The sequence below is a fragment of the Arachis stenosperma genome, chromosome 4, assembly GCF_014773155.1.
Source record: "Arachis stenosperma cultivar V10309 chromosome 4, arast.V10309.gnm1.PFL2, whole genome shotgun sequence".
Taxonomy (NCBI): Eukaryota; Viridiplantae; Streptophyta; class Magnoliopsida; order Fabales; family Fabaceae; genus Arachis; species Arachis stenosperma.
This window is the reverse complement of record NC_080380.1, coordinates 130,171,523-130,184,121: the sequence shown is the minus strand read 5'-3', so window position 1 is coordinate 130,184,121 and position 12,599 is coordinate 130,171,523. Positions and strand designations below refer to the sequence as shown.

The 12,599-nt window shown below is 29.7% G+C and overlaps 1 protein-coding gene across 1 annotated transcript; it reads right to left on the bottom strand.

The window, feature by feature from the left end:
- Positions 1-9,890: 9,890 nt before the first annotated feature.
- LOC130975517 (uncharacterized) lies at positions 9,891-10,303 on the bottom strand. Its single transcript, XM_057900304.1, has 2 exons — positions 10,154-10,303; positions 9,891-10,073 (listed from the first exon to the last, which is right to left on the bottom strand). The coding sequence occupies exons 1-2, from the start codon at positions 10,301-10,303 to the stop codon at positions 9,891-9,893; spliced, it is 333 nt and encodes a 110-aa protein (XP_057756287.1).
- Positions 10,304-12,599: the final 2,296 nt, after the last annotated feature.

Sequence of the window (12,599 nt, the reverse complement as noted above, 5' to 3'; positions counted from 1 at the left end):
ACATATTCCGCCATCATTCATACATTAGGCATATAGCTATAATTTTCACATAAATTAAAGAATATATTGCATTCATAAAAAGACAATTCATTATTTAATCAAAATTTCATACAAACATACACATCATAGCTCTTTTAAGAGAAAATATGAGCATTACTTTTCAACATAGAGATCAAACAACTATTTCTAACCTTATCTTTTTCTTGATTTACTCTTTGAACACGTTAATCACTAAGAATTTCCTAAGCAAGGACAATTTTCTAATTAATAAAATTAGAGTGATTATAGCCGAAACATAGAGGGAAAAAATGGGATGTCTTGTATCCTCTTGAGCTTGATTTTGAGACCTTTTATGCGTGTTTCTTGTAGCTCTTAGTGATGGCTAGCTAAATTAAAAAGAGAGCAATATGGTCTCTTATTGAGAGCTTCTCAAAATCGAAAAAGAAGATGATAAACTAGAGATGTTCTTATACTTACCTTGCTGAATTTTGAAAGAGTGAATGTATGAGATAGAATGCTTGATTTTTGAAGAAATGATCCTTGAATTAGTGATGTAGAATTGTATGAAATAAGGCTAATTCTCTCTCTTTTTCCTCACTAAGGCTTCAGCCTCTTTGTCTCTCTTTCTTTTTATCTTTTTTCTTTTCTCACTTATTAATTTTATTTAGATGAAATGAGATGAAATTAAGAAAGTGGTGAAGAAAGAGATCATATAGTTTGCTGGAATTGAAAAAGAGATATGTTAAAATTTAATTATCCTAATTATTTTTTAGTGAATAATCTTATCTCTAATTAACCTTGGTTAACTTTTAAGGTAAAAATTAATTAATGAAAGCGCTAGAGAGAGTGTGTTCAGCAATGAAGAGAGAGGGAGAGAGAAAAAAATTTACGAGGTTCAGAAATTGTGTATTAGGTTCAGGTTGTTCTTAAAGTAATTTTATCATATGGTAAAATAATGGATAGATAAGATTTATTCATGAAAATACTAAGTAGTGAATAAGATCGAGGGGCTGAAAATTGTCTTTAGAAAAAAATTACCAAAATAATAACTTTCTACTCACAAATTTTACGATTTTTTGTAAAATTAATAAGGGGAAACTATTAAATTAGTCTCTTATATTTGAACATAATTTTATTTTAGTCTTTAAAATTTAAAATATCTTATTTAAATTAAAAAAAGTTTTATTTAATTTCATTATTTAACTAAGTATCCTACGTTAAAACTAAATAATTTTTTTTGAATTTAAATAGAACATTTTAAATTTTAAAGATTAAAATAATAATACATCTAAATATAAAAGATCAATTTAATATTTTATCTAACTGATAATTAATCCAATTTAATTAAGATCGACATTAATTATGATATCGGTTCTAGAATATTTGTACGATGTTTTAAAGAAAGTAACATATAAAAATATTTGTAAATTGAAATTGCTATTTTATTTAATAATTTTGAATTTTTTTTGACCGAGCTACAGATTTTTACAGTTGGTGTGTCTGTTATTATGTCACATGTCAAGTTCGGGATAAATAGATCCCTCCTTACAAGGAAAAATTTCATTTCAAGACAAATATTAAAAAAAAATGATTACATAAAATTCATGTAAATTCAATAAGAGAAGCTATTGATTGAATGACATGTTAGATATAAACATTCATATGTATTTATTTATTAGTTTAAATTTTTTGAATAAATAATTTTATGACAATGATTTTCATTATCATTATGCTATAAGATATTTTAATAGGATAGTATTGTCCAAAAATTAATATTTTTTAATAAAAAGACCATTTTAAAAATTTTATGTAACATTAGGAATGATTTTGATTTCAACAAAATATTGAGAATTACGATGATATTTTACCCTTTTGTTAATTTATTAATTTTTAAAAAATATTAAAAAATAAATTTAAACAAATTTTTAGTTTCTATTAAATGTGTTTTTGGAATTCGAAAGAAATGTTCTTTTAATCAATTATATAATTTTTTTATGAAAATAACGTAGTTATGTATACATTATAAAAATTATTAATATTAAATTATTATAAAATAAATTTATATCAAAATTAAAATATTAAAATATTTGTATTTAAAATATGTAAAAATAAAAAATTAGTTGTTTTTTAATTTTTTTGAGAATTTTAAACTTTTAAAAGCAAAAATAAGTGAGATTGGTGCATGGATTGATTTAATTTATGACATTTTATTTTAGAGACTAAAAATAAGTCAATTAATCAATTCCAGAAATCAATTTAATTCTCTTTCAATAATAATAATAATAATAATAATAATAATAATAATATATGAAATAATATGTGAGTAAATAGTATTGTAGTACGTGATGCATGCCAGTGACTAACTGATCATCACTTCATTCAATAGTCAAATCATATTATATCAAGTAACACTAATTATTTACATTATTAGGTGGAGTTAATCCTCAGATTCGTCGCTGAAATTAAAGATAATTCACTTTTTAAATTAATCTTTGAGAATTTTGTTAATTATATTAGTATTTGAAAAATATAATTATAAGATCAATTAATAATTTTATAAATTAAATAATGATATATCATATTATTTATCACGTGATATGATCATGTGACAAGTTAATATTATATACCATAAAATAATTGATTAACCAATTATAACCATAAAACAAGTTATTCTAAAGTTAGAAATGAAATTTGAATCTACAACTTTTAAATGAGTATAGAGAAACTATGCTATTTGAATTATAACTCATTGTTAGTATTAATATAATATGAATAACAAAATTTTTCGAAAATCAATTTAAAAAACGGAATATCTTTCAAAAACGAATTTGAATATTAACCCAAAATAAGGCACATTAGTATATGAATAATGTAAGTCAATTTAAAAAAAAGTATATACAAAAAATTAATTTTTATTTAATTACTATTAATTAATTTTTTAACTATAAAGAATTTTGGTAAGCAAAATACAATTTAATCAATAAAAGAATAATTTATTTAAAAGTATTTTGGTAAGCAAAATTTAATGATAAAAAATAAAATTTTTGCTTATGAGTATTTTTTTTAGAAATAATTCATTTTTTCTTAAAAAATGGATAAAGTTAACATTAGTTAACACAAAAGGTTTAAAATGGACTAAAGAAGAGATTTTTAAAGGTTAGAAGAGAGGAGAATGTACATTTATAAAATAGAGGGGAGGGGAGTGTCATTTTAGCATCTCGCAGGGGAGAGGAGTGAAATTTTCTCAAATATATATATATTTTTTTATTTAATCACTATTAATTAATTTTTAAACTATAAATTTTTTTAAGGACTTAAGAATTAAGTTTATAATTTAAAATTTAAGATTAAAAATATATAATTTAATATTTCTATTGTAAAATAAACAAAATAAATTAAAAAAATAGTAAAAAAAAAATTGACTGCCTCACATGACTTTTTAAAAAGAAACAATAGTTGAGGACTTTAGTCTACAACTCTAACTCCCAGGTTCATGACATTGAAGCTCAATTGGATTTGATTTGCTACCTACCAGCATCCTTCATAATCACATTATTATTCATAGTTTTCCAACCCAATTTATTAGTACGTATTAAGGTAGTACCGGAGTAGCACAAGAACAGCGACACATACATCTTTTTAGTTTCACTTTATAGTATACTAGTTTTGACTTTTATGTACAGTTCCATATTCAAATTGTCACCTAGCTTTGTTTCTCTCGTAATTAAGTCTTTAATTAATTAACTGCTTGAGAGAAAAGAAGCATCGCCAAAATCTTTTGTTTGCTAATGTTTAAATGTTTTGTTTGAAATAGATATAAGAAGGAAAAAAAGCAAGAAGAGAATAGTAACGAACTAACGATAATTTCTAACTGTATTTGAAGATGTAAATTTTAACTATTTTGTGGGTAGTTAGAAATTATCAGTATGATTTTTTTTAGAAATTACAAATTCTTATCAGTATGATTTTTTTTAGAATATAAATTTTTAAATAAAACTTAAATAGATGAATAATTTTTAGTTCAATTAATAAGAAATAAAATAAAATAGAACATTTCCTCGCGCTATGTTTGTTAGCCGATTAAATAATTTTTTCAAGCGTGTCAGGCGTCTAAGTATATTTTTTGAGCAATGTTAGGGAGTCAGTAATTTTTGTGATTGTTAGTCATCAACTAACTATCAATGATGATTTGATGGTGTGAGATTGGTGTGAAATTTCATCCAATGGCTCACCTTTCTCTGTTGGTTACATGCGAGTCAAAATTTAATAAAACTGCTGGCCCCTAGACTTTTCCATATTTTTTAATTAAGTTCTCGTGTGATCCTTTTTTTTTTAAATACAGTTAGGTATACTTTTTCTTTTCTTTCGGACATAAGTGGATACCTTTTCTCTTTTTTTTTTTAACTAATAAAATACGCATAACATCTAAATAATTTTTCTAATATATATTTACAACAAAAATTTATGTTAAATACAAAAATTTATATACGTACTAATAAAATACGCATAACACATAATTTTATTGTATAATATAAAAATTTTAGTATATAATATAGAAATTTTGATATATAGCACATAAATTTTTAAAAGATTACATATTTAAAATATTGGCTCATTCAACTAATAAAATATATTCACAATAAAAAAATTGTGTTATATGTAAAAATATGTGTTCTATATCAATAAAATACACACAATACATAAATTTTAGTGCATAGCATAAAATTTTAATGTATAGTATAAAATTTTTTAAAAGACTATATACATAAAATATTAACTCACACAACTAACAAAATATATTTACAGAAAAAATTTGTATATTATGTACAAAAATTTGTTTGCTATATCGACAAATTTGTGTTATGTGCAAAATTTTTTGTGTTATGTTTTGAAAATTTTGTGATATATCAATAAATTTTTGTGCTCTCCAATCTTTGGTTAAATGGGAATTGGTTCAGGCCCAAAAAAAGCTAGGGGATCTAGGAGTTGGTGATGCAATGGTTCGGAATACAGCACTGTTATTCAAGTGGTGGTGGAGGTTTTCCAAGGAGGATTGTCTGTTGTGGAAAAAAGTGGTATGTTCGTGTAATAAACTCAACCCCGACGAGCTTCTCTCCACTCAAAAATTACCGACTAGAGGGGGTCCATGGAATGATATCTGACAATTACAGATAAAGGAGCAGCATGTAAGAGATAAGATGATAACAAGGCTGACCATGGAAGTTGGTGATGGTCGAAGAACTAGATTCTGAGAGGATGTCTAGCTATACTGTGGTGCTCTAAAGGATAGGTTTCCAAGACTCTTCTCGGTTTCAAACCAAAAAGGAGCTGTCATAGGGGATTGTGGGTTCTGGGATGGGTTAGAGTTGATCTGAAATTTTCAATGGAGGCGTGTGTTATTTCATTGGGAATTGGAAATTGTGAATCAATTACATGACACTTTGAGACTAGTTAAGTTAGCAGCTGACAGAGAGGATAGAGTGGTGTGGAAGTTTGATAGACAATGTGTATTTTCCACTAACTCATTTGTGCAGGTATTGCAGGAAGAAACGCTTCCGGTGCACGTAACCAGTTTTAGTTTCACCAAGACCATCTGGAAAGGACTAGTTCCTCCAAGGGTGGAGTTGCTTGTTTGGTTTGCCTTAGTAGGGAGGGTGAATACAAAAGAGAGATTGTGTCGGCTTGGGATAGTTAATAATGAGGATAATATGTGCGCCCTATGTAATACGGATGTAGAAAATGTCCATCATTTATTCCTTGCATGTGAGTTTTCTTGGCAGGTATGGTGCGCTTGGTTATCTCCTCTTGACAGGAATTGGTGCGTCCTGGGTACTTTGAAGGACCATTTTCAAAGCTGGACAGGCGCAACTTGTAGAAAGGAGGAGTGCAAAAAATGGTATATATCCTTCTTTACTATAGTTTGGAACATCTGGATTGAAAGAAATAGGAGGATATTTTAGAATAAAGCCAAAGAGGTGGCAGAAGTTGTTAACTTGTCTAGCATTAGTTATCAAGAGTGGAGGAGGGAGGATCCCTTTTGTTGTTGATGGCAGTGCCGAAGATGACAAGGAGATTGTTTAGCTTGCAAAGTTGTTGGGTGGGTACTTTTCATTTCTAGTTTCTTTTGGTTTCTGTCCTTTGCTCCACTTGTGTGTTGAGCTCCTTTCGTTCAAAAAAAAAATTTATGTGATGTGAAAAGTACAAAAAAAAGAGTAATAATGTATGTACACCTTTTTTTTGTTAAACTTTGCACCAATTTGATTAGATTTAGTTATAAAAATAATTGTACATATTAGGGGTGTACATGGTCTGGTTCGCCCCGATCCGAAGACCCAACTCGGATCCGAACACTTTGGGGATTAATTTGGTGTGATTTCACCGGGTATACTGGTATAGGATCGGATAAGGATCTCAAAAATAGATTCGGTCATTATTTAGGAGTGGGTTCGAGTCAAGGCAAACCTGACTTTACCCGACCCATATGCATCCTAAAAGGACTAAAAAAAGTATATATGTTTTAAATTAATTCCAATATTATGTTATATTAATTATAAGTTGAATTAAAAAATAAATCAAAGAAGCATGAAATTAGAATTTATGGACAAATTCAAGTTCAAATATGGATATCAACTTCTCGATAATAAGTATTTTTTTTCTTTGTAAATAAGTGAATCATAATTTTTTGACATAAAATTTATCAAGATCCAAATTTTACCGATTTAGACCTGGTTTTAACGTGACCCAAAAGTAGTAAGATTTCATGGGGTTAGAAACGGATAAGGATTTCAAAAATAGACTCGATCATTATTTAGGGCCAAATTCGGATCTAAGCAAACTCAATTTCATCCGACCCATGTACACCCCTAGGACATATAGTGTCACTCGTTAAATTTATAAGGGTAAAGTACTAAATTGGTCCCCTACTTTTAGGTGTAATCCTATTTTGGTTCTTAACATTTAAAGTGTCCTATTTGAATCTAAAAAAGTTTTATTTATCTTCAATGTAGTTCTACCGTGAGGTCAAAGTTAAATAATTAACGGAATGTCTTACATAACAGCAGTACAAGAACAAGATTGATAATATGGAGAATAAGTACAAGCTCGAGAGGTACAAAATCAACTGTGGATGCATCAATACATTTAGGGTTAAGTACTGAAATTGTCCCTAAGGTAAGGGGCAAAAATCAAATTCGTCCCCAATATTTTTTTGCTATTAAAATCATTCCGAATGCTCAGAAACACTTTAAAATCATCCTCAAGTGCATTAAAAAAATTTTAATTACAATTTTGCCCCTGGACCCATTGACGCTTGGTGTTTTATTCCCGCGAAAGGGGTTCCTTCTCTGAGTAACGTTACCCCAAGGAAAACTGATCATTCACCTTCAATGATGCCCTAACAGAGTGATAGCTGGCCTGATTTAGTAGCGTCACTGCATTTGCATTGCGTGGGAAGGAGTGTGAGAGGAGCTCGTTCTCGTGGCAGTCATCTCGAATCAGGTACGTGTGCAGCATTTGTTTCGGTTTTTTTGAGCTTGAACTACATAATCACTCATGGGTATTCGTTGGTTTACAAATGAGATTTGGGTGTGATTTATGTTTGTAGGTTTTAGGTGATGGAAACCTTTAACCTAAGTGTCTACCATGGTGGTAGATTTGGATATGACAATGGTACATTGGAGTATATATGGGGAGAAAGGACAGTGATCGAAGATATTGATATGGATTGTTGGCCTGTTTTTGAGGTATATGCTGAGGTGGGACAATTTAGGTACACAAAGGAAAAGATTTCAGGTTTTTGGTATAAGGACCCAAGTTCTAAATGGTTAGAGAAGGATCTGAAGTTATTTGATGGAGACAGAGATGCCATTGAGATGTGTAAAATAGCAGAGAAGAGGGGTCATGTTGAGCTTTATGTGGTCCATAAGGTTGAGGATGCTGAAGAATTTTTTGAAGTAGGATTTCTTGATGTTGGAGGCCAGAGTGAACAAGGTCAGGAGATGGAGAGGGGCAATGATGAAGAGGTACATAATGAGAAGGAGTTAGTGGTATTTCAGGGTGAACAGGGTCAGGAGGTGGAAATGGATAATGTGGAGAAGGTTGATGAAGGAGATAAATTGAACCCGAAAGAACAGATTAAATCGAATAGTGACGATGATAGCGATGATGGGAATTTCATTCCATCTATTGATGAGGTTGACAGTGCAGATGATGTGATGTTTACAGACAGTGAAGAGGAGTACGATGATGAGAGCGGATTTGATGAAGTACGAGGTAAGACTTATGGTAATCGGGTTGATAAAGGAAAAGGGATTGCAGGAGGTGATTTCAGTGATGAGGAAGGGTTCAATAGTGATGAAGTTGATGTGGATTATGAAGTGGGTGGTGGTTCAGAGAAAGAGGACAATGAGGATGATGATAACCATGAAGCTAATCGATATCCAATACATAGAGATGTGAAAGACATGACAAGTTACAAATGAGAAGTTGGAACTGTATATGCTTCAAGGGAGGAATTCAAGGACACTGTTACAGCTTATGCAGTGCAAACAAGAAGGGGAGTGAGGTATGCCAAGCTTGACTTGGTGAGAGTGAGGGCTGTTTGTCAAGAAGGTTGTCCGTTTTGGTTATACGCAGCAAAAATGAGTGAGGAAGAGACTTGGTAGCTTAGATCAATGAACCTTAAGCATACCTGTGGCCAGTCACACAGGGTAGAAAAACTGCATACTGGTTGGCTGAGTAGGACATTTAGGAAGAAAGTGGAAGGTAACCCAAAGTTGAAGATGAAGGACCTAGTCAACAAGGCACAAAGGAAATGAAATTTGACAGTAACAATTTTAATGGCAGCTAGGTCTAGACAAGCTGCATTGGATGAGATTCAGGGAGCTTACCGGAAGCAGTACAAAAGGATTGCTGACTACTGCTAGGAGTTGTTACGGGCTAATCCAGGGTCATCAGTCACGCTCAAGGTCCAGAGGTCCTCTGATTTCGAGGTTGAGGACCAGCACCAGGGATTAAACAATTATTGCATATTTCAAAGGGTATATGTGTGTCTAGCTGCTTGCAAGAAGAGCTTCCTACAGTGTAAAAAGTTTGTGGGATTGGATGGGTGTTTTCTAAAGACACCTCAAGGAGGACAGTTTTTGACAGCGATAGGGTGGGATCCTAATGATCAAATGCTTCCAATCGCGTATGCCGTTGTGGAGGCAGATACTAAAGACACCTGGAAGTGATTTCTTCGGCTACTAATTGATGATTTTGGAGTTGAGATCATTGAGAAAACAACCTTCATGTCAGCAGAAGGTAAATTGGTTGATAATATATTGTTTGATAAATATATTGTTTGATAAATATCATGTTTGATAAATAAATTGGTTGATAAATATATTGGTTGATACATATATTTAAATTTTGGATATTGAAGCTTTTCTCCTTTATTCAAACAATTATTGTAATGTTACACAATTTTATTTCATGGTGACTGAAGTTTCTACCTTTTGGTATTATTTTGCTATGCTTATTAATCAATTACACAAAGTTGTGTTCTGTCTAATATTATTCTGGTTCTGTTTAATGAATTTTCACCTTTAAGTTGATATGCTGTAAAGTTGATTAACATAACTCATCAATCACAATTTTCAAGCTAACATATAAATTTTTGTTTCCAATTAATTGTCAAATTACAAGGACATCATTTCACTCACATAGTTAATCACAAAAAACCTCAACCAAACCCACATGTTCATTCAACACTCAGTACAACTCAATTTATATAACTCAGACCCAATCAAACAAATCCAAACTGCACCCTAAATTCTCCCCTAATTTCATCAACCATACTTCAACGGCGTCACACATGCTACCCGCTGCTTCTGATTAAACCAAATCTATCATCAGAAGCAAAATAACACCACCCACCCAAAAATATCTAACACTGCAGCAACCTTGAACTTCCACTCAATGTCCCTCACTTTTGCTTTCATGGTCGCAACTTTCCTCTTTATCCTTGCAACATGAGGATCGTCACTGTCTGCTTCTGGGTCTGCCCATCGGAAGAAATCACACTCCTCTTGGATCTGCAGCAACCCACCAGAGTCAGTACCCAGAACAAACAATACATTGCCATCACCCACCTAAAGAAACTTAAATCCCTAACCTCATAGTAGACACACCCCCAAAATCGTCGCCCAAGGTTGTTCCTCGTTCCCGAAACTCTAAGCACGAGTCTCTCCCCATGTCGACACACGAGCTCCCTTTTCTGCGCAGACGACCTACTCCGACACGACCGTGAGCTCTCGGCAGCCATGGCTCCACTCACCTTCGCAAGCCCTATCTGCTACTCTGCTTCTTTGGTTAGGGATGACAGCTCTGATTTAATCCCAACCCTCCCCAAACCACGATTTTATAAAAATAAATAAATAAACAAATAAATTAATTTTATTCTTTAAAAGCTGCAACAGACTAACGGCTACAAGGGTAAAAGTGTTCAAAAAATTTGTTTTAAGCAGGGAAGGATGATTTTAAAGTGTTTCTCAGCGTTCAGGATGATTTTAATAACAAAAAAAGGTCGGGAACGAATTTGATTTTTGCCCCTTACCTTAGGGACGATTTCAGTACTTAACCCATACATTTATTTATCATTCTCTTTAGTTCTATAGAAAATATTTCATTTAAATTATAAGAAAAATGATAAATAAATGTATTGATACATTTACAGTTAATTTTATACCTCTAAAATTTGTACTTGTTCTCTAAATTATCAATATTGTTCTTTGTACTACTGTTATGTAAAATATTCTATTAATAATTTAACTTTAACCTCACAATAAAACTATATTAAAATTAAATAATTTTTTTTAATTCAAATAAGACACTTTAATCTTTAAACACTTAAACAAGATTGCGTCTAAACTTATTATAAAGTAATTTAGAAAAGGAAAAAGGTTTTGAATAAATTAAACTTGCCCCATTTGAGTAAGAGATGACCCTTTTCTGCTCATCACGGTTAAATTTTTTATACTAAAAGATGGTGATAAAGTCTTTATACTCATTCATGAGAAAATATTTACAAGAGAAGTATTGGTATTCTTATAAAGTATATTTCATTTTTCTCTTGGATTGAGATAGGACTTTAAATTCAGTCCTTTACTTACTAAAACGTAGTGAATTTCGATAAGGTTGAGTTTATAATGATTCAAAATAGAAAAAAAAAATAAGGGATAAACTAAAAAAATATATATCTGAATTATTTTATCATTATAAAAAATATCCTCAGAATTTGTCACTGATGATAAGAAGTATTCTTAAATTATTTAAAAAGTAACGAAAATCACACATTCTTAAATTAACTTACTTTTTTCTTGATTTCTTTAATCATCGCTAATCATTTTTTACATGTTTTTAAATTATTTAAAAAAATGTGCGGATAATAAAATTTAAGGATACTTTTATTATTGACAAAATAATTTGAAGATATTTTTAGTAGTTTATCCCAAAAAAATTAATAAATAATCAGTCAATCTGATTTATTTTTGTTGTTAAATTATATATCTATTAGCAGTCTAAAATCCAAACATATTAAATCGGATAAATTTTAATAAATTATAAATGAATATATCATATTAGAATTGAATGGTTTAATTTAATATTAAAAAACTATCTCATAAGTGAGGATTATTGAAATCCACGAAACCATAAAAGACCATATCCGTAATTGATAATATAAGATTTCATAATACGTTCCTCTAACCGGATACTTGTATACATCTTATTTTTATTAATTTTTTTTTTATCTTTTGGTATATAACTATATATAGCTAAGAAACAAATAAAAAGACATAATTTAATTTTGATACATTATCAATATAAAATAATTTTATATGTATATTTAATTATATAATATTATATTAATAAAAATAATTATTGTTTATATTAATTATATAAATCATCATCTAAAACAAATATAATTAATTAATTATATAAAATATTTCACAATATCAAAACATTAAAATAAAACTCAAAAACTATATCGAGCACCATCATATATATATTTACATTCATCAACCTCCTCCATGCGATGTCTTCATTTTTATTAACTCGAATGGTAAAATGACTTTTACTACCAATAAATTTTGATCCAGTCGGTAGATAGCAAGGTAGATCTCTTATTTTATTAGGGTTAAATTTCTAATAATTCTATAAAACAATAAATTGTATTAATGGGAAATAATATACTCAGTTCAATAATATGAAGCTTTTACAACTACCACCACTAACAAATTCAAAGAGACCATACTCACTGAACCTAAAATGATTACCACCAATTATTATTTTAATGGCCCAAAACCCAGTGATGAGAAAATCATTAGGGAAAAAGAAAATAATATGGCAGCATATATTTAATTAAATGATTTACTAATAATACCAGTGTGACTTTTTTTGAACTTCTTTTTCATTAATAATCATATTGGATGAAATTAACATTAGAGTAATTGAAAGATTCTGATTTTAATAAATGAATTCTAAATTTTATTTTTAACAAAATAAACTCTTAAATATCAGCTTCATTTGATAAAATTAACTAATTATTATCTAAATATTTA